The sequence below is a fragment of the Hippoglossus stenolepis genome, chromosome 18, assembly GCF_022539355.2.
Source record: "Hippoglossus stenolepis isolate QCI-W04-F060 chromosome 18, HSTE1.2, whole genome shotgun sequence".
Classification (NCBI taxonomy): domain Eukaryota; kingdom Metazoa; phylum Chordata; class Actinopteri; order Pleuronectiformes; family Pleuronectidae; genus Hippoglossus; species Hippoglossus stenolepis.
In genome coordinates, this window is record NC_061500.1 from 5,595,675 (window position 1) to 5,620,185 (window position 24,511).

A 24,511-nucleotide genomic window follows, 5' to 3' on the forward strand; every position below is an offset into this window, starting at 1 on the left:
TTTCAAATGTTGCATGTGTTCAGATTAGTTACATAAACCCTCAGTGTCACTCCGACACCGATTCAGAGTGTGTCACGCAGCAGCCCCCCCCCCCCACCCCCGACTTTCATCAACACTCCGCTCGTTTCACAACATCACTCTGGAGCTTGCTCTTTATCGAATGAGCATTTCTGAAGCGGAGGGACTAATTTCTTACGGAGGAGAGAGATCAAAACAACCCCTCCACCTTTTGCCGAGCGGGAAGATTTTATTACCGGCCATGAGAAGTTGGTGCAGCGCTCTACTTCACCAGTATCTTAGCAGCGCGCTCAGAGTGGACACACAGGTGGAGGGCTCAAAGTGGGGATTGAGTACACGTAATAATTATGGAGCTGAGGACGTGTGATGGACGCCTGTGGTAATGAGGATAGATGACCCACTCCTGCATAATCATACTCAGTCAAAGCGCGTCGGCATCATGGCTGCACGTTGTTTGCTAGTCAGAATTTATCAACATCATATTGTCCATGGTAAATAGTCTGTGTTTTTATAGCGTTTTCCAGTGTTGATCACTCAAAAAGCTTCACAGGACAGTTTTTCCATTCACACATACAAAATGTTGGGGTTCAGTATCTTGCCCGAGGCCACTTCGACTCAAGGGGGAGACTTGGATTGAACCTCTAACCATCTGGTTAGTGGGCTCACTCTACTCACCCACTTTGCCTCCTGAGCCACATCCATGCCCCTGCAGAAAACCTGGTATTTATTGCAAACTGTTTTCAAATAGGACCAGATTTCATCCTGCTTGGGGGAAATACACCAGAGTTCCTTTGGGTTCCAATGCCACCACTGCAGCAATGTATACACCAGATATTAACAATGGAACCATATGTCATTTTTTAAACCGTGTTACCAAGTATGTAGACAAAATGTCTGCGATACCCTGAAACACTCTGACGGCCGAGGAGTTCACGTTAGTTTAGTATCAAACTCTGTGTTAAGGTGTTCACATCAGATAAGAGCTTCAGAATGATATATATTTAACAATTTTAATATGAGAAGACTGAACTTTTACACGGGGTGATGAAGAGGTCAGTTAAAAAGCTGCACAAATCTGTAGCCCAGAGCTGCTGGAGACTGGAGGACACTTCAGCAGGGTTCATATCTGTGTGCTGCACCTGTGTCCTGCTCTTTGAAGGACAGCCTCCCTATTCACAACGCCGCAGCTGCATCCACGTCTTGTTTTGACTGTCGCTGGCAACATCTGTACCGACAGATGGACTGGGAAATAGCGGTCAGCGGTGAAACTTTGCTAATTGAATTCTAAGAATGTGGCAAATAAGCTGCAATAAAGGTATGTGTAGTTATTGGCAGTTCTGGGTAGCCTTGGATTCTGTATTTGGTTTGCATCTATCAAGTGTGGGTCTGCCGTGGGATGCAAGGACGTGCAGAACTGCATGTGGAGCCAATCAATATTTATGAAAATGGAAATTAAGCCTTTGGAATATCCTAATGAGAGGAATCTGTCATCCCTGCAAATTGGAAGTCGGCGAGAGCAGCTTTATCTGGAAATGATGTGGCGGAATCTGAGAGGTGTGAATGTTGGAGGGATTTAGCCGATGTGAGAAACGTGAGCAGAGGTCACGCTCAGCAGAATTATTTACAGATAATGTAAACTACATTTGTATATTAAGCTGTCGTTCACGGCAGCCGTGATGCTGGCACAGCTGCCGCGTGTGTCAAAAGCTGAAAATATGATTTAAAGATTATTTTATGTTCTTGTTTTCTGATTTTCAGTTTTCAGGCCCTTTTATGCCCGAAGTGCCTCGTTTGACTTGGTGATTGGAGATTTCTCTGCTTATCGATCTGCTTCAAGATGCGAAAGGTTTCTCTCCGAGGAATGAATATGATGATATTTTCTATCCTATAAATAATATGAGTAAATAATAATAAAACTTATTTATACAACATGAAAAATAGCAATTCAAATTAAATATCAAGCTGTCATTAATCAATATAAGAAAAATAATATATATATATTGAAAAATATAAAATGATTTAAATGATCAGATGATATAAGGGTTACAAGAATTGAATTGAATATAAATGGTTTTATAAGGTGTAAATAATGGAAATAAGTTCAGATCACAAATATTTTTTAAGAGCAATATAAAGGAATCATTAAGTTAACAGGGAGTAAAGTATAGATTATATCATATATTTATATACTGTGTTATCTTTTTATTTTAGTGATAAGGAGCACAAGGCAATGTCAGAAACCTAAATCCATAAAAAGTCATTTGTTTGTCTGTTTCTCTGTAAATGTACATACTGTAAATATTACATTTAATCTACAAACCAAAACACCTCATAATATTGATATTTTACTATTGAATATAGAAGATAAACATTGCAGTAATAACTATATTCAATCAAGCACAATCATTTCTTAAATCCCGTCTTTCTTAACCTTGACACCAGCCTCATGTAACAACCAATCATGTGTTGCAGATGCCACTTTCTTCTGACCTTCTTCTTTTCACAGCGCTTTTCACAAGTTTTTTTAATTTGTTATTTTTTTATCTTCATGGTCGAACCATTCAAATGAACTGACACATCTGCTAACCCCCCCCACCCCCACGAGTTTGCCTGACTCTAAAACTCGAGTGAAGTAGCTTTAAGTGTATATATTTTTCTTCATGGTTCGCGGTGCTTCTGTGAAACCGGATTATGCAGAATAAATGATTTGAGGAGGAGGCAGGACAAACGCTGCACAATGGGGAGAGGTTGTGAATCACTCGGCTCCTCCGCTGCTCTCTGGCGTGAACAGAACGGTATGTTTTGATCCTGAGTGTCGGCTGATATATACGTTTAATCCTGAATAAGAACATGACATTCATGATGTTGTGTCACACTGATGCTCTCACCCCCTCAGCCCATGTTACTGCTGCTGGTGCTCATTAGCTTAAAGATGAAGGTAGGTGGGATCACGACTGGCGCTGGAGGAAATTAATTGGACACGAATTTGATTTCCACCTGTAGGCCTCGACAGTCAAGGTCTTTTTTCCTGTTTTTCCTTTTTACCTGCTTGTGGAGGCCGATTCATTAAAAACCACAAAATAAAAATCCTGTGTTTATTTGCATTATATTTCAACAATGACATGATTATGACGTTGTTGGGTATCACCTCATCAATGTGTTGCAGTTGGCTGATGTACCTGTCACCTGTATCAGTTTCACAATGTTGCTAAATTATAATGGTCATGTTCGAACAAACCTGGTTAATAATGAGACCATGAGAAACCTGTAACCACACACAATCTTGATATAGTTTTTAATTTAAAGAAATACAGCTAAATGTCATGTTGGAGCCAATGACCATCAAATGAAGAGGACTTAGCTTTGCTGATATTATCAGAAGTGGCATCACAACAAAATAATTGCAAACACTAAACTATTCTTCCAGTGAAGGAAACATTTAAACTGGTGCTATTTTGACAAGATAGGGTGGGATACTGGTTAAAACTAAAGTCTGCAGCGATGGACCAAGCCTTACTTGAAAATACTGTGTATGGAATAAACAGAAATGGCAGAAGAAAACAGTCAGGACACACAAAGGAGGTATTTGTCATTTAATGGCACATTTAGCAGAACATTTGTACCATTTCTTGGCAAGTAATCCTGATGGTTGCATTCCATCAATCATTTCGACGTGAGCATTTTAACAATAACAACAGTTTAGGGAACTTTTTTTCCACCTCACTTCTCTTGTTCATTGTTGGGTCTCGACTCATTGCACTTTGTCAACATGCATAGAATATATAATCATAGTACGCGCAGGGTTGACAGCATCTCTCTCTGTTTGTATAATAGTCATGGAGATCTGAGGCACTGGTTATATGTAGGATTCAGCCGATTCAGATCCAGTCCGACAATAAATATCTCATAAAATTGGAATTCTTATGTTTTACATTCATTTTCATGCTGACATTTCTCTGTTTATTTGTCTTATTTCTAGGTGCAACGAGGGAAACAACCAGTCAGCGTCCTGGAATCCTGCAGAGTCGTCCCACTGCAACAGGCGACGGGTCCTTCCACAAGAGATGCAGAATGACCTGGAACACTCCCAGGATCTCCCTCCTCCACCGCCCCCGTCACCCCTGCCTCACCCCCATTCTCTTCCCCTACTGGAGAAACACATGCCCATAGTGACCACAAGTAACGGGCGCTCCGATCTGTTAGGCCGAGTTATGGGGTCTGGGCAGGGGGGCTCGGGCCAGGGTATTGCACAGTGCCGGGGCCTGGGCATGGTTGACTGCGGCCCCGGCCTGAGTGCGGGGCGGAACCCTATGGTCCAGGAGCTGTCAGAACTGGAGGGTCAAATCCTCATCATCAAGCAGCAGCTGCAGTCAGCGATGAGGAGGAAGAGAGAGCTAGAACAATACCAATCAGAAAACCAGCAAGCAAACCAGACTGCACCCAGTCCGGCCTCCACTCTCCAGTCCAACCAGTTTGCTCAGTATACCCAGCCCCACCAACAGACTAACCAACACACAAACACGCTCCCGGAGTTCTGAAGCTTTTGCCTCTGTTTTTTTTCCCCAGAGGAACCCGATTAGACACAGGACGAGATTCCAGAACCTCTTGCGGGTTACTCGGATACTCGCCTGAGTTCTGGAGTAGGAACCTTCACAGATTTCTGGAGGTTAAATGTTCCCCGAGGCTCTGGAGTTCCCTGAACGCTGGACTGAGATGTTCCCCCAGGAGGTCACATCCTGCTCCGTATCTCCATCTGGACATTTCCTGACCTCTGGGATTTGTGTTTTAAAAAGACGAGAAGCACTGAACAAAAGGTGAACCAGGGATCCCGAACCAAATCTGTTCTTACTCGCTTGTTGCTGAAGAGTTGTGCATCCCCATCCTCTTCTCAACATCCTTTCCTCCATTGTCTTCACCTTCTTTTCACCCTTTTCCCGAACCCCGCAGTTTTTTCCATCCCACCCCCCTCTCCACTTCTAACGTTTGTCCCTTTCATCCCTTCCCTCTAAGCTTTGTCTCCTCAAGGGCACAGATTTGCTTGCTATGATGATACCTTGATCATAGATATGAAGACACTTTGGTATTTAAGCTTAATGGGCTAATTCACTTGAGTCCTACGTCGAGACTCATTGAGAGTGTAAAATGACCTGTGGTTGAACCCGGCCAGTTAAGTCTTAATGTCCCCGTGTCTTGCTTAAACCTTGTATCTTTCGGTGGGCGGGAGACGAACTGCTGGCGATTGGTTGACTTTACCATTGACGTTTAAGTGTTCCTGGCCTTTGACAATGAGTGTTTCATTTGACTTTGGGCATTAATTTCTGATCTGTTCGTTCAGGGTTGGTGGGGCTGTTGTTACAAATAGAAAAAAAAACACACAAAAAAAAAGAGATATAAAGTTATGGCAAGACACCTCTGTATTCATCAAGCACCTCTGGTTGGCATCGTGTGGTGGTCTATACAAAACCTTATTTATGGGTCACTGTATAATGTTGTCCTGCACCTCACGGATGCACCTCGAGTATTTTACGAAAAAGCAGCACCTACAAGGCATCATTGAACCCGTCAGAGTTTGACCAGCAACATGTGATCTGGAGAAGTAACAAGGTACAAATTGGTAGGAAAAGGGAACCACAGCTTTTCTAGTCAGGGACCAAAGCAAAAAAAAGCTTTTACTGTGATACCTGTGGTCTTTGGTCTAGCCAGTTTATTTCTGGTACAACCCTCTTGTCAAATATAAGAGATTATATGTCTAATGTAAACGCAGAACCGCTCGTTGAACTCTGGCAGGTTATTTAACTATGAATAATTCACAACTGAATTCACTGAAACAGTCCCTGTGTGCTGAGATCTGTTCTCTTGCATCTTTTCTGTTTGGGTTTGGATGTGTTGCGTTATTAAAAAAATTACCTCTTCTTTGCACTTAATCGAATCGCAGCCTTTCTTCTTTGGTCAACATGAACATCACGATTTCCAGTGTATATATATATATATATATATATATATAAAAAGGTATAATGTGGAGCCTGAGTTCTGTTTTTAATTAGTACGCCTCGACAACTGGGGACAGGTAGGTACGCAGCGACTCTTTTCTTTTCTGGCAATGAAAGGAAGTTAATGCAACTCCAATGAAGAGCAGAGGCTTGACGATTTCAACGCCTATCATGACTGTTTTTTAAGGATTAAAGCTATTTGCCTTCACTGATGGGTAATGAGCCCTTGTAAGTCAGACAAAGATGAGTCAGTGGAACCAGAGGGACGGTGGCTGACGGCCAGGGCACAGCAATCACATTACACTGTGTGCTGGATTTATTTGCTGGATGTTTTTTTTTGGGGGGGGGGGGCATTGCTATTCACCTGCAGTTGTTCATTTCCTCCCATTGAAAACGATTCCATTACGATTTTTTAAAAAAGCACCCTGCAGCCCTTCATAACCAGCACACCACCTGAAAACGGTGTTTGGTCGTCGCACCGTTTTTCTCTCGTGTTGCTGGAGGACAGCAATTTAGCCAGGGAGGCACACTCGGTGGAGCCAGGGATGACAATTTAAAAACACACGGCACGGTCAAATACTACTGCACAACACACACACACACACACACACACACTCGCAACACCTATCTATTTAGCCAGTGTGTCTGCAAGCGCAGGCTGTCACAGCTGAAATGAATGCCTGACGGAGCAAAAGAGCAAGTGCACCGGCTGAGCTGTCAGCTTCCTTTGTGTCGGCGTGCGCGCGTGTGCGTCCGTGCACCTTCGCTCGGCGGTGGCACAAACATCACCGGAGTCGATTCAGTCGTAACAGGATGCATCGACAGAAAACCTAAATAAGAGCTTTGTGGTTTTATTACGCATCTCCGCTCGTTTTTTATCTCGTGTCTGGGTTTAGTTTGTGTGTCTGGACAGGGTGTGAAGAGCAGGGAGCTGCCTCACAGGATGTGACAGAGTGAATTCAGACTCACACACAGAGACTCTTTGAAGGCCTGTTTAAACACAAGCTCGCAGAGAAATCATGTTTTTCTCCTGAATTGCTCTAAGAAGGTTTCTCAGTTGAACTTGCTCATCAAGTTGCACATCAACACCAGTGAGGAATCATCCGAAGATTTTCCTCTACCCTTGGTTATTTCAGTTTTTACAATACTAACTTTGCCTCAATAGGATTCTTACCTGTTATCCTGCTTGTTGGTGAATTTCTGACACATGATAAAAAAAAACACACGAGAACACGTTGTTGCTACTGACTATTTAATTCGTGGACAAAACCAAGAAAAAAATATATGCAGCATTTCAAATGAAACGCTTTTCTTTTTGTTCTCAAAGGAAAAGATGATTATAATCACAATGATGACGATGATGAGGATGATGATGATGACCAGAATTCAAATCATGAATATTTATAAAACATCTTGACTTCTCTCTTCATGCTGGGCGTTATCTTCCAATAGGAAATGGAGTCACAACATTGCATCACAATCCACTGGTGGCTCAGGGAGGGGGAGGGGTGCCTCGAGGAGGAAAAGTGAAGCAGGAGTCATTAGCCTGGTTTCCATTAGGAGGGCTAGCCGCGCCTCAGTAAATCAGTTTCCGTCCCGTTTTTTTCTTTTCCACATATATTTTATTAGAATGTCTTCCATCGGGATTCAAATTTAATTGTACAGCCGCACCAGTGAATTTCCAGGTAGATCTGGCGCAGGCTAGCCCCCACCACACATCTCTGTTGAGCAAATGTCTATTAACATCACAGTGAATCAGGAAATCGGGGGTGAAACACACCCATCGAGAGAATTCAAACAGATCATATTTCCATAGGTCGTTGGCGATAACGTGGCACAGCGGGCGCCAAACCCCATTTTTCTGACTCAGAGGACGTCACTGACTCTTCCTTGTCATTTCCTCCGAAGGAGAGAGAGAGGGGATCATTCCCCAAAACACTTAAACTGATACCATAACATATCCAGGTTTACAGCAGGCAAACAGGTCCAAACGGATCATAATAGTCATACAGATTAACAAAAATCTTTACAAAATATGACCTGACACGGTCAAGTAATGTACAGAGAGAGATAATAAAAAGAAGGATTCTGTCTTTTTTTTTTTTCTGTACAAAGGACAAACATCACGGAAACGACAACATCAACATTTTTTTTTTTTCGTAGCAGATTATTCAGACTCAGAGGGACAGATGTGGTGATCGACGACCTGGCAGGATGTGATGTAAGACAGAGTGAGTCAGCTGACAGGAAGTGTGCAGGTTTAACACCGTCAGGATAGGCTACAGCACTCGCTCATACAAAAATGTACAAAACACTGTCCTCTAACTACAAACCGCACCATGGAGGGAAAAACACATCCCATGTTTCAAATGGTTTTAAATATCTGGAAAAAAAAGAAAAACTGTGCTTGAGTTTGTCTTGTGATACTTTTGATGCGTTCAGGGCGCCTCGGCGGGTTGAACTGGGCAAAAGCCCAACTAGATGAGAACCATTACAAACATGGTGTCTTCTATCCCCCAGGTGAATGAAACAGATATATCAGGAGTGTTCTTTTTTTTTTTTGTCTTGTCAAGCAATCGGCGCCACGTGGCATGCGTCCTCGTCATTGTGTCTGGAAGTGCTGTGGAGACGCAAACGTGACCCGGTGCTGCCCCCTTAGTCATGTGACCTCCGTCATCGATGCCGAGTGGTTCTGAGAACGGACGTGGGGAGGAGAGGTGGAGAGGGGGAAACAAAGGAAATGGAAGGAGACAGGAGAGGGAAAGGGAGTGGAGAGGAGAAGGTAGAGGAGATCACGTGAGGTGTGAGGTCACTGCATGTGCGTCCGTGTGTGGGAGGGAGGACAGCGTGGTCGTGCAAAATATCATGCCTGTATATTCATCTGAGCGTGTGTCATTGCTTTGTGTGGAAGAATGAAAGAATAGAAAGAAAGAATAGAAAGAAAGAAAGAATAGAAAGAATAGAAAGAAAGAACACATATGGTGAGCTAAATATTTGATTGATATTGAATCCCTCTCTTTAGTCAATTCATTCTCTCAGGAATTCTAAGAAATGACCAACTGAAGCAGAAAAAGTAAATTACAACAAATTACAGAACAAACCAAATTCTGTTAGACTAAATTAAAGGTATCTGGAGGGTGGGGGTTCTTTTAAGCTGAAGGCCTCGAGGGAGCTCTACCAATTAATGGGGAAAGATAATGCACATTGTGGAGATTAAAGTTTTTGGGATTCCCGGGGTTAAGTGTTTTTAGCTACCTGTGCGCTGAGGGTCTCCAGAGGACTCTCCACGCGGGGGAAAGTCATTAGAGGCAGACCGCGGTACTCCTCAGTCTTCTGTTTGGCTGCTGCGCTGTGGACGCCTTTAAAGTTGTTCACCACACATAGACCCTGCGGAGACAGTTCAACGTCAAGAGTGAGACAGGTTGACAATGACAGACGTTTCACCCGTAGACTGTATATAAAGATGGAGGACGTGAAAGTGAAGCCAAAGCATCTCGATGGCTGCAGTATAGGTCATAGATCCCGTCTCCTCATGTGTTAGTGGATGGGACGTGGACATGTTATGAGGATTTCACAGCTATGCTAACGGCTCTAATGTACGTAGACAAACAGTCCTTAGTGCTAAATGCCAACATTAGCATGCTAACATGCTCACAATGATAAGGCTAAGATGCTTATAGCTGGTATAATGTTTAACTTGCCCACCCTCTTAGTTTTAATGTATTAGCATTAAACATTTGCTAATTAGCCAACTCATTCTGCAGCTATTTGTTCAGCAAAAAGAAAATCCCCCATCAAACTGTTGTTAATGGGAAAAAGCCATTTGAATTAAAATGTGATTTAAATCAAACAACTCCAGTGCCACTGAGATATTCAGCTCCATTGGAGACAGAGAACTGACGACATGTTTCCTCATTTATACGTCTGTTAAAATTCTTGTAAATTACATTTACATGTAAATTCTTGTTTTTTTTTGCTCATCAGTCAGTTTCTTTGCTGCATTTCTGAAGTCCCCTCCCTGGACTAGTTAATCAAAAAAAAAAGCCGCCTGAGGGAGATCTTCCCAACCCTCCGACTCCCGACCCCCAGGCCAATCATGCCCTGCGGCAGGAGCAAAGGAGAAAATGAAGCCGGGCGATTCACCGCTGGAGGATCCTCAAGGTTTCCATGTTTGCAGCAGTTTGTCTCTCTAGTACTTCTGACACAGAGGAGACGAATGAATCAAAAGAGGCTGCACATCACAAAAAAAACCATATGAATTCTTTATGAAAATCCCTGTCACATTGAATCCACACTTTGAGTTGATTAGACTGACTCATCATGAGCGAGACAGAAATGTTCAAGGTGCAGGCTTTTGTGCTCCTCTCTACTGACACTGATTTCCATTATTCCCCCCCCCCATGACTGTTCTTATCTACTTTGGGATGCGACCTATCTTTTGTATGCCGTAACCATCCCGTTACATCCTGGCATCCTTTCTCTGGGTTTCAGCTTAAGATCATGGATGACTGCTTTCTTTCCATTTTTGTGTGTCGTCGCCCATGCTAAGACGGACTCGGCCAATCTGGAATCTATTGTCTCAGGTGGGAAAAGGAAAGTGAAATTTGCTTATTGCCATGGAGATACTGACACAGTGGAGCTTTGAAATAAAAATTACAAATTGTCCGGACACAGGATCCAGTGCTGCACCATGTTATCAGGTCCAGCTTGAGCCGACCCCCCATGCATATGTTTTTGACCTGCATAAAATGGTAGTTTTATATAACTTGCTAGTTAAAGTTGATAAGAATTCTAAATTTAAAAGGGCTCCAACAGCCTCAGATGAGAGCATGGACCTCTAATTTGTCAGGGATCAAGCAGGCGCCTCTGTCCATCCTGGAGCTCCGCGACCCTCGGTTTAGGACTGATCCCTCAATCTGCTGGCAGAGAACAAAGCTCTGATAAGACTAATGGCAGTTTCAGTTTGATGAGCCCACAGAGATCCTCTCTCTGTGAGCACTGCTAGCCCGGGGATTTAAGCTATACCTGCTTTCTACTTGTCTTTGTGCTAATTCAGTTCCCTGAAGATAGCAGTCCATCAAACCCTCTCAGTTCTCAGATGACAAGACCTTGATGGGCTTCATCAGGACCATTAGGTCCATGTGTAGGGGGAGCGGCAGCCGTTCTTGGGTTCATGGTTTGCTGATAATTTGCAGGAAATGAGGTGGTTGAAAACTGCTGAGGCGATCCTTGTTTTCATCTTTCCCCGGAGATCACTGCCTCAAAATATGTCAATTTTTATAGGTCAATCATTGGAAACTGATGTCCTTCATTAGAGCGGAGTGCAGTGGCTCCTCCACCTCGTCGTGTTTCAAGGACAAAGCTGCTCCACGTTGACGACACTGAAGATCACTGGCTTTTAGCTCCTTCCAACCAATTAAGTAGAAAACAAAACGACAAAGACAAGAGCAGGTAAAAATGACACTATATGGAACCTGAAAGCATCTTTTAAATCTGAATCTTCCATTATCTGAACATCTTCTGTGGTCCAGCAGGAATTTGTCCTCTGAATAGCAAAACCCATGAACCCCCTCCTCCACATCCAGTCAAGATGTCTGTCTCTTTGTATTGCCCTTCACTTTCTCAACATCCAACAGGGTTCTCTACAATGTCTGTGCAAACATAACATACTCAGGCCTGGTATTCAATAGGCTCAGAGGGCTCGAAAACTACGCAACATATAAAATTGCATTAACACACCGTCCAAACCTCTAAGCAAACAATAAGCTTGAAAGTTGTCACCTCAAATCTCTAACAATGGGTGAAAAGATTTTCCTTCATTGAATTAAAAGAGAAACAAGTAAGGCTGCACGATTAATTAATTAAAAATCGTGATCTTGATTCAAATCCATATATACGATTCTGCTCCATTTTAAATGGAAATCCAAAAGCACCTCCGAAATCTTTGCTCTTAGCCAATGACAACGTACAACAAGATATGCATATCTTTATTTACTTAAAAATATATATTTAAAGCATTCACCATAGCAGCAGTGACCCACTCGCTAAGTAGCCAACACTTGGGAAAAATCCAGAACATAAACAGCCCCTGAGGTGTTGTTACTTTTCTTTTTAACACCATTTAACAAACTGGGACTATTTAACCAGAAGATTACAGCTGCACAATGTTTCTGTGAGTTTTACTTTGTTTCAGGAAGGTTTACATATCATTACTAACATGGATAAAAGTCGTAAAGAGCAGTGAGGGAATGTAGTGACTTGTTTCCTTTTCATCAGATATTAGCTTTGTGACCACAAACAAGTAATTACTGCCACCTACTGGCTTTAATGCAACAAATCATGAGGAAGAGGTTGATTACATGCAAATCCCCTTATGTTGGTGTTATTCCCTAAAAGATCAAATCTATTTTTATTTACCCTGATTTCAGACATGATCTCTCAGAATCTAATTTATATAAATCCGTTAATAGTTCTTCGTTTTTCCAACGAGTAGGTGTGGTAATTGCAACTGTCTTAAAATGCGCAAAACAGCTAGTTTTAATGATATATTGGTCAAAAAACCTGCTAATAGTTTAATTTGCTGTTGTCATGTAACTTGTGGCTTCGGCTGTAAATTCCCATAAAACATCCACAAACTAAATCGTGATTGATCTCGGTTTTTTCCTGTAAATGCATTTCACATCGCTCGTTCTCTTTCTTCGAATCAATAAGTTATCACATTAGCCACCAGCAGCCGACGTTCAAATACCAACCACTGATTTCTTTCCCTCCACATCTCCTCCTGCCTCTCCTCTCCTTCACACTCCTTCCTGCTCTGACACACGGGCCCATCGGCAATTACAAGTAATGAAGCTTCAGAGACACTTCAATAAATCTCTCGTTTTTGATTTGTGTGTGTGTGTGTGTGTGTGTGTGTGTGTGTGTGTGTGTGTGTGTGTGTGTGTGTGTGGGGAGGGGGTTCCTCCACCTTCCTTCCTCCTCTCAGTGGGCTTCCCGCCTAAACCCCAAAACAACTTGAGGGGCTCGGCTATAATCACCACCCTGAATAAACTGTGATGTTGACAAAGACTTTTTAATTTTCAGTGGAAGCTGTTTGACAACACATCACAGGAGGCTGGAGCTCGACTTTAAACTAAACACACTTGGAGAAAACAGGTCCAAGTTGCAGTTTATTAATTATCATGACATGTGGTTTAAAGAGATTAATACGATCTCTGGTTCCCTGCGTCATCTCGGAGTTAAATACAACCAAACTACCAAAAAACGTTCTTCTCTCTTGCGGCGCTTCTACCCCTTCTTCACTTCTCTCTTTTGAAAGTTTCTCAGGAGAAACCCAGGTGTCACCTCTGTGCTTTCTCTCCTGTCGTCTCTTCTCCTCTCCCCCAGTCATCCTCAACTTTCTCCCTCTCTCCAAATTCACCTGCATCTGAACCTCCTCCAAGCCCAGCTTAAACCCTCCTTCATCCCGATTCTCATCCTCTCCCCATCACCTCTTCCTGACATACTCCTTTTACTTTCTTTACCAGCTCACTTAATTCCCCATGTCTTCTACAATCAAAACGAATCATTTAACAATCTGTTGTATAACTACAAAAAAAACATGCTGTGCTTCTAATTTTTGGACAAACATTTGTATCGGGACTGACTTTTCAAACGCCTCCACACCCAGGCCGCTGCAGCACAAATGAATCATTTAATTACCGGTTTGGGTCAGATCCAAGATGAAGCTAGAAATTGTTATTATAATTTGAGCATAATTCATGACCAGAATCCACCTCCGATCATCTTTCTGTCTCCTCCCCTCTAATTCCCGTTCCCACGCCCCCCGGGGACTTTTCATTTGTTTCGCTGTTCTCACCAGAAACAGAGCGATAGACGATCCCAGTATGAATCCGGCCACCACGTCCGAACAGTGGTTCCGGTACTCCGAGACTCGGTTGAGGCCGGTGAGGAAGGCTGAACAGAGCGTGCCCAGGCAGAGGACGGGCTTGGCCAGGCGGCTGGACTTGGTCTTGATGGTGCTGGTGATGTACATCTGGAAAGGAGGATAGTGGGGAGATAAGATAAAACCCCAAAATGTGAAAATGCAAAAAGATAGTATTTTATTTCTGTGTCAAAGGCTTTTCTGACTCTCTTTAGTTGGACTGGGAGGGAAGCAAGTCTCGTGCAGAGTAACTGAGGGTGTTCCCACAGAAATTGAGTCAGACATTTGACTATTTCATAACAGTACAAGCTCCCATTGATTAGCAAAACAAAAAGGACAGATGTCAAAAACTTTCATCAGATGAGTGAAATAAATCTCAAAAACAAAAGGATTATCTTTTCACAGGGAATAAAAGATTATAAGGGAACCTCCTACTGCAAGTGAAAGAGAATCTCAGCATCTAAAAACATGCAGGTTCAATAGTGCAAGTTGGCTGTCCTCACCGTCAGGTAAACAGCGGAGTAAACACTCAGCGACGCGTCCTTGGAAGGGAACGAGCGGCGGGCGCTCTCCACCATGATGGGACTCCCGGTGCAGATGTTGCCGTTGATGATGAACTGGTGGTTAAAGCGACACTCTGTGCCCGTGTAGTTGGGCTTGCAGACCGACAGGAAGTACGGCGAGAGACCTCCCGTCACCACCTGCCCTGCGTTGACGAAGATGTCTGTGGCGAACAGGCCGAATGCAAACACACCTGAGGAACACAAGGAGGATTTAAATGGAGGCGTTCAAATGCATCACACGTTAAGGTGCTTTATCAAAATATCAATATGCACCTACGTAGGCAGGCGTTTGTTGCACATGCAGATGATCTGCTGGGCTGAGCAGAACAGTATTTCCTGCAAAAAGCTTCTCTTACTAAGGGAAATGGCACTTTTTAAACACCTGTGCCAAGGAGGTTATGTTCTTTTCTATGATTGTAAGCAAGATTATGCAAAAGTAGATTTGGACTTGTGCTTGTGCCATGCATTTAAATCATTACATATAGCTCCCATGCAGTGGACGACACACAAAGAAAAAGCAACAACAACATAAACACAAAGGAAAAAAAAAAGGGGCATCTGAAATTAATGACTGCGCTGACACTTCCAGCACCGACCCTGACCAGCGTCGGAATTCCTTTTACTGTGAAATATGACTGTTGATTATCTTGCCTGCTTAGCCATGAAATTACTCTGCTTTGTATTCTCATGCAAGGGGGCTGCAGGGCCGTGAGGGGGCCTGTGAGGGGCACAGGGACATGATTGTGTGAAGGGCGAGAGAGAGAGAGAGAGAGAGAGAGAGAGAGAGGGGGATTAGGGTGAGAGGAGAGGAGCTGGGCGGGGAGCGAGGGAGTGGAAAACGAAAAGCCTCGGTGATCTCTTGAATGTGACAGATTGCTCGGGAACAGACGGAAATATAAATCATATGAATTGCCTAATGAATTTCTGATGAGTGTTCTGAATAGTGAGGGGGTATTATTTAAAAGAGGGAACAATACATATCTGAGTATGCAAAGTCCGCCGGGCGTCCTGCTTCAATGGAACAGAAAGAGCAGCGCTTCTCGTGGAGTGGCAATCTTTTATAAAATTTAAAATTGGATCCGTGTTCAATGTTGTGTTTGAGGAACTTTGGCTGCTTGATGGCCGTGATCGTTGTTTATCGTTTTTAAGCTGCAACCTTCCATCGGAACTCGATCGCCCAAGAGAAAAACAGTAATATACGGATTCGTTTTTTTGTGCCTACGCCAATATCACTTAAAAAAACGTATGTCCGGACCTCGACGATTCCGGTCGGGTATCCACTCTTTAAATCGTTTGCAGCCTTGATTTTCTCCTGAGGGTGAAGCCAAATGTCTAAAATGTGAACAAACTTTATCTTAAACACCAACTTCCGAAAGTCCTGAATCATCGGTTACTGTTTGAACTGCAGTCACAGGTGACTGGCATCCTCCGCAGTCAGCTGTCAGCCGTGATATATACAGCGAGCTGCCTCCCAAACACTTATCGAAAGACTGTGAAAGTCACAGGGACAGTTATGATGTTGCAGAAGTAGGAGTTACTGAGCCATTAATCTAGTGCTCGAACTGCAGAAAACGAAAGTGCACATATCATGTTTTTCAGGTTTTCCCGTCGGACGGCAACAGGCTTCCCAGTTTGAATCTTGGATTGGCCAGGTTGGGTTTTCTACTGGTAATCCAGCTTCCTCCCACAGTGGGTTTGGGTTTAGGTTCACTGGAGAATAGTAATTGACTGTGAGTGTGAATGTGAATGTTTGTTTGTCTTCATATGTCGGCCCTGTGATACGCTGGCGACCTTTCCAGGGAGTTCCCCGCCTCTCGTACAATGTCAGCTGGGATTCGCTCCAGTTCCCCCAGCGACCCTCGAAGGATAAACCGTACAGAAATCCATTTTCCTTGTCCTTCGCTGTCCTGTGGCTCTTTGTGCAGAAGTTACAAAAGTCGAGTCTGCAGCCGAGAAAACACTGAAACTATTTTTAGTGTTGAATTATTGTGGTTGAATTAGGTTTTATTTATTATATGATTTTGTTATGTAAAGCTTTTGCACTTTATATTTGTAAATTATATTTGTATAAGTGTAAATTTCAACTTCCACTTTGCCTTAGCAATAAAAAGTAGTCTTTCTGAACTGTTTTGAAATAATCAATTTAACACCTTTATCTGTAAAAACCCAAATGATACCAAACTCTAATTTGTACCCGTGCTATCTATCACATATTGTTGATGACGATGAACATTAATACTCTGGTACTTTTGAGTATTTGACATGAGAGCGCTCTCACCGATGAAGCGGACGATCCGGCGGACGAGCGGGTTGAGGTAACAACAGTCTCCCGTCACAATGGTTTTCTCCTGGGCCAGCAGAGCTTCCCTCGTCGATTTCATCACATACATGGAGACCTCTCCGATGAAAATCTGCACACAGGAGAAACATCCACAAAATCAAACAAGGAACAAGGAAGAAAACAAAAACAGGAAGTTTAAAGCAGAGGAATATATTTGCTCCTGTTTGACCCGTGAACACAAGCCCCTGTGTCTTCATGCAGTTTTTCTTCAGGTCCATTAGAGTGTGGACATTACATCAGGTCTAATGGAAAAGCTGCTGCCGGACAAACAAAATGAAACCGGTCCCCCGCTGCCCTGGGTGATACAGGCTGCTTTAAAACCATATGTGTGTCTATGAGTGCGAGAGTGTGTGGATAACGTAAGTACAAATGTGTACACACATCTGGTTTTGTCTTTGTGTCTGTTTATGTAAGAGTGTGTTTAAAGCCCCAGGACGAGAGACAAAACTCTTTTGTTTTTGTTCCGTCCCATGTGAATGTTGTTTTATTTATTTATTTTCATCATCAACATGTTTCTCAGAACAAAACTCTTCCCTTTTTCTTTCTCTGTGGCTGTGAGCAGCAGGAGATGCTGGGAACAGTAGAAGAAAGAGGAGCTGACATCTCTCACATAAACTGGGTACGAAGGTTTTAAAGCTTTTGCACTGGATCCAGTCAAGTCGGGATTTGTCAGCATGAAAGAGGCTGAATTAATATTTTCAAACACTTGTTTTCTGCCGCGCGATGAGTGACATAAAGCATGCAAATCATGAAGCGGGAGCTATCATCAAATGCATCGTGACTGAAAAATCCACCGTTTGATGTCTAATGACGCCGAAACATCTGTCGTCGAGTGCAAACGTAGCCCGAGAAGACCTTTATCTTCAAATAGAGGGAAACTGTAAAGGGCAGGCAACTTGTAGCATGTGGTTTATTTGGGCTGAGCAGCGGTTGTGACAAATCAAAACGCATTTGGTAAAAGGCCAGTTAGAACAGATCACCAGTACAAAGTGTACAAACGCATAACATCACAATGTGGCTGATGTGTCCCCGGGATGGGGCCAGAATAAAGCTGCTTTCCGACATGCACGGAACTCAGCAGCTCCTCCGTGTGTTCTCCGCAGGAGGTGCGTGTGTGAAGATGTCCGAGTGAGACGCTCCGCAGTTTCTACGGACTTTATCCGCCTGGCCGAATATCTCCTCGTTAAAAAGCAGTGTCATACACGTAGAAGACAAAGACGAAGATGTCCAGAGAGTTTGTGGTGAGAAGAGCTGACGACGATGTCAGTGTGTTGTCAAGAAAATCACGTGATCTGTGTCAGTCAGGCTCCACCCCTAGCTCTTCCAAATATGGTTACTTCTGGTTTAAAAAAACAAACAAGATGGCGCCGGACAAAATACCAAATTCGTAGCTTCAAAACAGCAGATCACGAAATAAAAGGAAAATCCGTGGTTCCCTTTAGGTCTCATGTGTATTTGTTGATTTCTTTCAAATGTAAATGATCCACAAACATCATATGAGGTCATCTGGGTCACATCTGCCATGAACGGACCTCGAATTTACCTATCTCAAGTGATCATGAATTATTAATACACTTTAAAAAACATAAAGAGACAACATTTAACTCAGTTGGTGATCAGTTCATTTCCATCCAGTCACTTCCTGATGCTTTCCCTAAACGATGATGTTGACATTTTCTATCCAGCGTTGCTTTGAGGTAGTTGTCTCACTAGCGTATTTCTCCTGCACTGAAAAGGTTAGTCACCACTGACTAACTGTCTTATATCGACCCGTGTGTCTGCCACCCTCCTTTATACAAATGTCATGAAATCTGACTGGAAACAAGCCTCCTGCCAAACGTTCAGCGTTGGAAAGCTGAGAAACAACTGGGTCGTGTCTGAGCACGAAGTGAAAAGGTCAAACAACAGACTCCAAAGAAGAGAACATGCTAACGTTTCACAGAGAGCCTCGTTCTCAGGGGGATTCTGCTCGACATGAAACTAAAAGAGCAGACGTCTGCTTCATGTACGATCTGACCTATTCACCGCTGTAACACATTAACAGGAGCTCAGGTCCACAACACTGCGTGAAGTTCATGAGATAAAAAACTTTATCCGGGACAGGGAAATGACAGCGAGTCACACGGAGAAGCTTTTTGTCACTCTCACATTAAAAGTGACTGCTGCGCCCCGTGGAGAACCATAAATGATTCATGGGGCGCCTCGTTCCACCGGCTGCCAAAGAGCTGAAGAATTTTTGATCGGAAAACAATCAACTGTGCAGCCTGAGGCGGCAAAAACACAACACGCACACATTGTGTTGATCGCTGTAGTTTACAAGCTGTTTAGATTGTTTGATGATTTTCTCAAATTTCATTAAAAATAAATCGTTGTTGGTTTTTTTTCTTAGACATATGCAGCCCTCAAAAAACTCAGGAGTGGACATTTACCCTCGAGACGGAAACATTTCTTTCCGTCCATGCGTTTCATGATTATCATTGATTAATAATTAATCTATTCATCACTGCAGCAACTCACGTCCATAGATTGTGAATAAATGCTAAGAGGTGCTCAGATTTGTTGCTTGTATTTGAGTTAACTGGTCTTTGTGGAACCAGAAAAAACTAAGTTTTGTAACAGGGTAACAACTATGATTAACATCACAAAATACAAGAGAGTAGAATATCTTCAAACCACCTGATTGGTCCAAAATCCAAATATATTCAGTATATCGATGAGAACAATCAGCTGATACACACATGTTGGTTTCTGCATTAAGGTGTTTTCATATGTGCCGATATGAAAACTTTCAATTTACAGAATAAACAGTGCGGAGAACATGTGCAGGGCATATCGGCATATGCCCTGAAAATCCATATCACTCAGGCTCTATAATATTTGTTGAGCTATATTGACTATGTTAATAACTACACTTCATCTAAATGAAATGATAATGTGAAAGACGTGTGGTGATCCACAGACGTCACCACACTCTGCAGTCGCCTTCAGATTTACGAAGCGTTTCAGCGTCTATCAGCTCTTTGTTTTGGTCAAACAACTTCACTGCTTGGTTGTAATCAAACAGAAAGAAGAATATGTTGAAAGGTGGAGCGGTGAGTTAATGAGACCTCCCCCCCATGAGAGTGTGGAGACCCAACCAGAGCTAAAAGAGAGAAATTTGTACCAATATTCACAGAAACACGACTTTAAAGAAACTCTAATGCTGCTTTGTGCCTGCTGGAGAATGCGTGATTAGACGTTTTGTGCCAACTCATCTACCTTATAATGCTGTTTTAATCTCTTCTTAATGAGCCGGTAATTTCCAATATTGCTACCAAGACCCATAAAAAGCAGTGGAATTAAACTGGCAACGATAAAATGCTTTGGAGCTGCAGCTCAGCAAGTTTATCTGGGGTAACTTTTCTTTTATTGCCGGCGGTCGACGCTCAGTCACTAACATGAGCCACCATCTTGTTTCTGACGGAGCGACATGGTGTTTTCATTATCTTGGCTCCGATTGACGAAGGTTTGTTTTATAGACTGTGGCGTGAGTCTGACCCATTTAACCTCCGCAGCCTTCTCGACGGTCCAGGCCACGAAGGAAAGCACTGCACAGATTACTGCCTCTCTGCTAATTGGCCAAACATCCCAGCCCTGACACCATTAATTCTGATTGGTCGTAAACCTCTCAGGTTTATGACGCATGCGGAGACGGAGCGATTTACAGCGCAGCACCGAGTCGAGCGCCTGACACAGCACTCTCAAAGGGTACGATTAACAAAAAGTTTGGGAGAGTGTGGCGACGGATAAAGAGACAAAGGCCACATATACAGAAAGATGGAAAGAGGGGAAGATGGAAAGCGATGGAGGTGAAATGGCAGCGTTAAACTAAACTTAAAGTGCTGACACAGCAAACAGCAGCGTGTGTGTGTGTGTGTGCGTGTGTGAGAGATCAGGGACAAGAGAGAATTAATCTTATTAGGATTTAATGAGTTTTATGTAAAACACCACATAAGAAATTCAACTGTCACAGCAAGAGACAAAGGAACGTGACAAAATCGACTTCAAACTTGGCACAAGTATTGTTAAAGGCCAGAGAACGTGCGATTTGAGCACGTGATACGTTGAATGTTAATAAAAGTTGAAGAAACAGGCGACCGGCGATCTGCAGCAGCGACAGTTTGTGCTCAGTTTGAGAAAAGCCAATATAATCTGATACTAAGATAATAAATAATTCAATTTACATGTTTATTGTGTAAGAAGACACTTAAGTTTGCTTCTTACATGTATTTCTATGCATTTATTTATGTATTTTGTGAAGTAATCAGAGTAGAAGCGTCTCCGACCCATCACCTATACGCACAATATTGTTTGCCGCATTTCCTGTCCAATCAGAGCACTCTTCCAGATTTGAAACCAGCAGCTCCGTGTATCACTTGTGCACCTTCTCATTATTTAGTTGCAGGACGGGAGCGTGAGCGGCAGGAAGATGAGTTTTATTTCCTCTGCAAATGTGGCGATAATTCAGATTGTGTAGCACTCGGTGTTTAGAGCCCGACAGCAAAGAACAAAACGTCCCGGATAATAAACAACTGGAGCAGGAGGCACAAAGAGACATCAGACCGGTGAGATCTCATCTCGCTACGGACGGATGGGTGGCATCCGTCCAGGAGTGAGACGTCTTTAACGATCACGTCTCTGATTAAGTGGCTCTTGAAATCGTAAGCCCGTCGGTTTGGGAAGGAGGTAAAAGCTGGGAAATGTAAGTGGAGCACATACAATGCACGGCTAAAAGCCTGCTGAGGTATTATCGCTGACAACTTCTATGCATCCTGGAGGATAATCATTTTAAAGAGTACTGGACACAGAATGTATCACGACAGGAAGAGAACATATAACCATATTTTGTCACGTAAATGCCGTCAAACCGAAGACGTTTCTGTGCCTGATTATGTTTTGACTATTTGCTTGTTTCCTTTTCTCGCAGTGAGTCAGGCTCTCGGTAGATTAAAAACACATTAGAGTTACATAAAGCAAAAATAAACAGGATGTGAAGGCGAATGCAGCTTCACACAAGGCTCGCACTGAGGGAAGTGACTGGGGAGGAGGCCTCCGATCCGATCGGACAGATTCAGCTGACTGCTTCCGGTCGCCTCATTCTTCAGGAGACACAGATCACAAAACATTAAGAGTCTCCTCTGTGCAGAGTTTCCCTCTAACTGAGTCGCTGCTGGAGCAGGTGTGTGTGCATCAGTGTCCCACAGACAAAAACAAGACCCCACACTGGAAATTGGCACCGTGGCACGACTCCACCAAATCCTTAATCCTGTCTGTGTCGCTTCAAACGCCAAACGGTCTTGTAGACTCACGATAGAGACCTCGGATACAATTAAAAGCTGCGTTTCTACAGGTTTCAAAGACTTTTTAAGACCATAATTATTGAAATTTAAGACTATGTCAAGTAGGACAGATATGAAGGAATATTATGAGTACCAGAATACCTTTACATCTACAAATATCTGTAATGTTTATAGTTGTTCCTCAAATCACACAAACTTTACATGTCACCAAATCATTTCAAAGTTCTGTTAAATGAACTTTAACATAATTAAGATGCATCTACGTGCATTTAAGACCTAGTACATAATATTTATAAATATCTAAGACTGTTTAAGGCCTAAAATTCATTCAGATGATTTATAATTAAAGTGAATCCACAATAGTTCAGTTGTGGATCTGAAAAAAACTAGTAAACTGGCGTTAAATAAGTCAAAATGTGAATCTTGTACATTATAGCAGTTACAAATCTGACACTGATGCAGGTGAATTCTCCTCAAAAACAGTTGGGTTCATTCATTTATTGTACGATTGAAAATCAGGGAATAATTATGAAAAAAAAAACGTGTGATATTTCTGCTTGGATCCTTAACTCAGCCTCAAACCACTTATGTCCAGTTCATCACCTCAAGCTGCACAGTATCATCATGTCAGACGACCTGCACCTTTAACATGAATTCACTGCAGGATTTCAAAACAGAATCACGTAAACAGCTATTTAAAGCAAACTGAACCACTCTACTGTCACATCTGCGTTCTGGCTTCTGTTTCAAACATTAAATTTCATTCATCATAATTTTCAGGTTTCATAATGAGACACATTGTACACGGAGCACCACTGACACCTGGTGGCTGAATGTTGCCACTTCTCTGTGTGTTGGAATTGCAGCAGCATCTGGAGCCACTGTCCCAGATTTATCTAAAGCCGTCACGCAGCTTTTCAAATTAGCAGCTTAGACACTCAGACAGGAAGTGTCAGATAAAGATTTCAAATCTTTTTCCCACATCTCTCAGCAGGTAACAGAAGAGCATGTTAACGTCATGAATGAATGAGGGCTGAGTTCCACTTCGCTGTACCAGTGAACACTGTGTTCTGTAAGCAGGCACCTCAACGGAACACAGTCACTGTTAATGTTTTTTTATTTTATTATTATAGGAATTATGGGACCTGGGCCTGGGAGTAACACTTTAAATTGTGGTGTGGATTCAACTTGAAGAGTGGATCCATTAATGTTTTTCTTTATGAGAGGTATGAGCTCCACTGTGTGTCCTTCAAGTTACACCTGCGTTTTTTCTCTGCATATCTCAAGAACCATTCATCTTTTCGGCTTCACAATAGATGTGTGTATTTTTAACGGCGCAGAGAAGTGCAGGATCGAATTTGGTCATTATTTGGTTCAATAATAATAAATTTGGAATAAACAGGCGACTCTGTAGCAGCAGGGGCTGGAACTCATCAGCATGACAACTGATTCTCCAGTTCAGCTTCTTTGAGCTGAGTTGAGCTTCACTAAACTTTGAATAAACTGGTGAACAACTCTTTGTGCAGCAGCGGCTTCAGGATCAGGATCACTTTTACAGTTTGAGAAAGAAAAGCTGCAACCAGCACCCAGAAGGGACACTGCACTAGTGTATATTGTGTGTAAATGAGGACTATTGTGACCAAGGGGTTTTTCTCATATAGTTACATTTGCTGGTTCTAGTTTATAAAAGAAGCAAAAAAGAGATTTCAGGTGTGAGAAGCAGCGAACATGTGGTTTCTGCTCTGCTGAGTTGGAAACAACCTGAACAACCACGCGTGCCACATCTGTATCACTTCTGTTTACACACGGCTGAGAAATAAGAAAAGTGTGTTACTCACTACAGCGGTGGGAGCGGCGGCCACCACACAGTACAGGATGAGTGGGGGGACGAAGCTGGACTCCTCTGTGCCGGGGTACGGCTTCATCAGCTCCGCGTCATTGCAGAAGAAGCCCTGCACGTGCACGCTGAACAGGTCCGTGCACTCCATGTAGTAGGCCAACAACACCGTGCCGGACATGATGACGAGCTGGAAGAAGAACATCGGAAGCAGGAGGGAGGGGAGGAGGGGAGGAAGGAGAGTGGTTAGTGGGAGATCCGGTGATTCCGTTTCAGGTGGTTAAAAAGTGGGTTTTCCGAAGCGAGACGTTTTTGCGGCTGATCCCTGAACATCACTGCGCTCCGCTGTCAGCTGTGAAGTGTCTGACAGGTTCGAATACAAGAACAACCACCGCATAAATCCTCCAAAACCACATCTCTTTCCCTCCTCTATCTCTCTTTTTCTTTCTCTCTTTCTCTCATCCTAGCCCTGGTTGTGTACGAGCACCCACCACCACCG

General features: G+C 43.0%; 2 protein-coding genes across 3 annotated transcripts in view; one reads left to right on the forward strand and one right to left on the reverse strand.

The window, feature by feature from the left end:
- The window catches only part of grin3a (glutamate receptor, ionotropic, N-methyl-D-aspartate 3A), a 39,482-nt gene extending 33,540 nt beyond the window's left edge, over positions 1-5,942 (forward strand). Inside the window, exon 10 of the mRNA XM_035183856.2 lies at positions 3,998-5,942. Coding sequence (XP_035039747.1) covers positions 3,998-4,556 — 559 coding nt within the window. The 3' untranslated portion in view covers positions 4,557-5,942. The remainder of the gene's footprint in view (positions 1-3,997) is intronic.
- A 1,301-nt stretch (positions 5,943-7,243) lies between these two features.
- The window catches only part of plppr1 (phospholipid phosphatase related 1), a 37,061-nt gene continuing 19,793 nt past the window's right edge, over positions 7,244-24,511 (reverse strand). The window contains exons 3-8 of one of the 2 annotated variants that reach the window (XM_035141624.2): positions 24,014-24,202; positions 16,774-16,906; positions 14,436-14,686; positions 13,867-14,043; positions 9,264-9,395; positions 7,244-8,906 (exon numbers count right to left, since the gene is read on the reverse strand). In XM_035141624.2, the coding sequence (XP_034997515.1) occupies positions 8,901-8,906; positions 9,264-9,395; positions 13,867-14,043; positions 14,436-14,686; positions 16,774-16,906; positions 24,014-24,202 (888 nt within the window). In that variant the 3' untranslated portion in view covers positions 7,244-8,900. The remainder of the gene's footprint in view (positions 8,907-9,263; positions 9,396-13,866; positions 14,044-14,435; positions 14,687-16,773; positions 16,907-24,013; positions 24,203-24,511) is intronic. The other variant, XM_035141622.2, reaches the window with a different exon arrangement.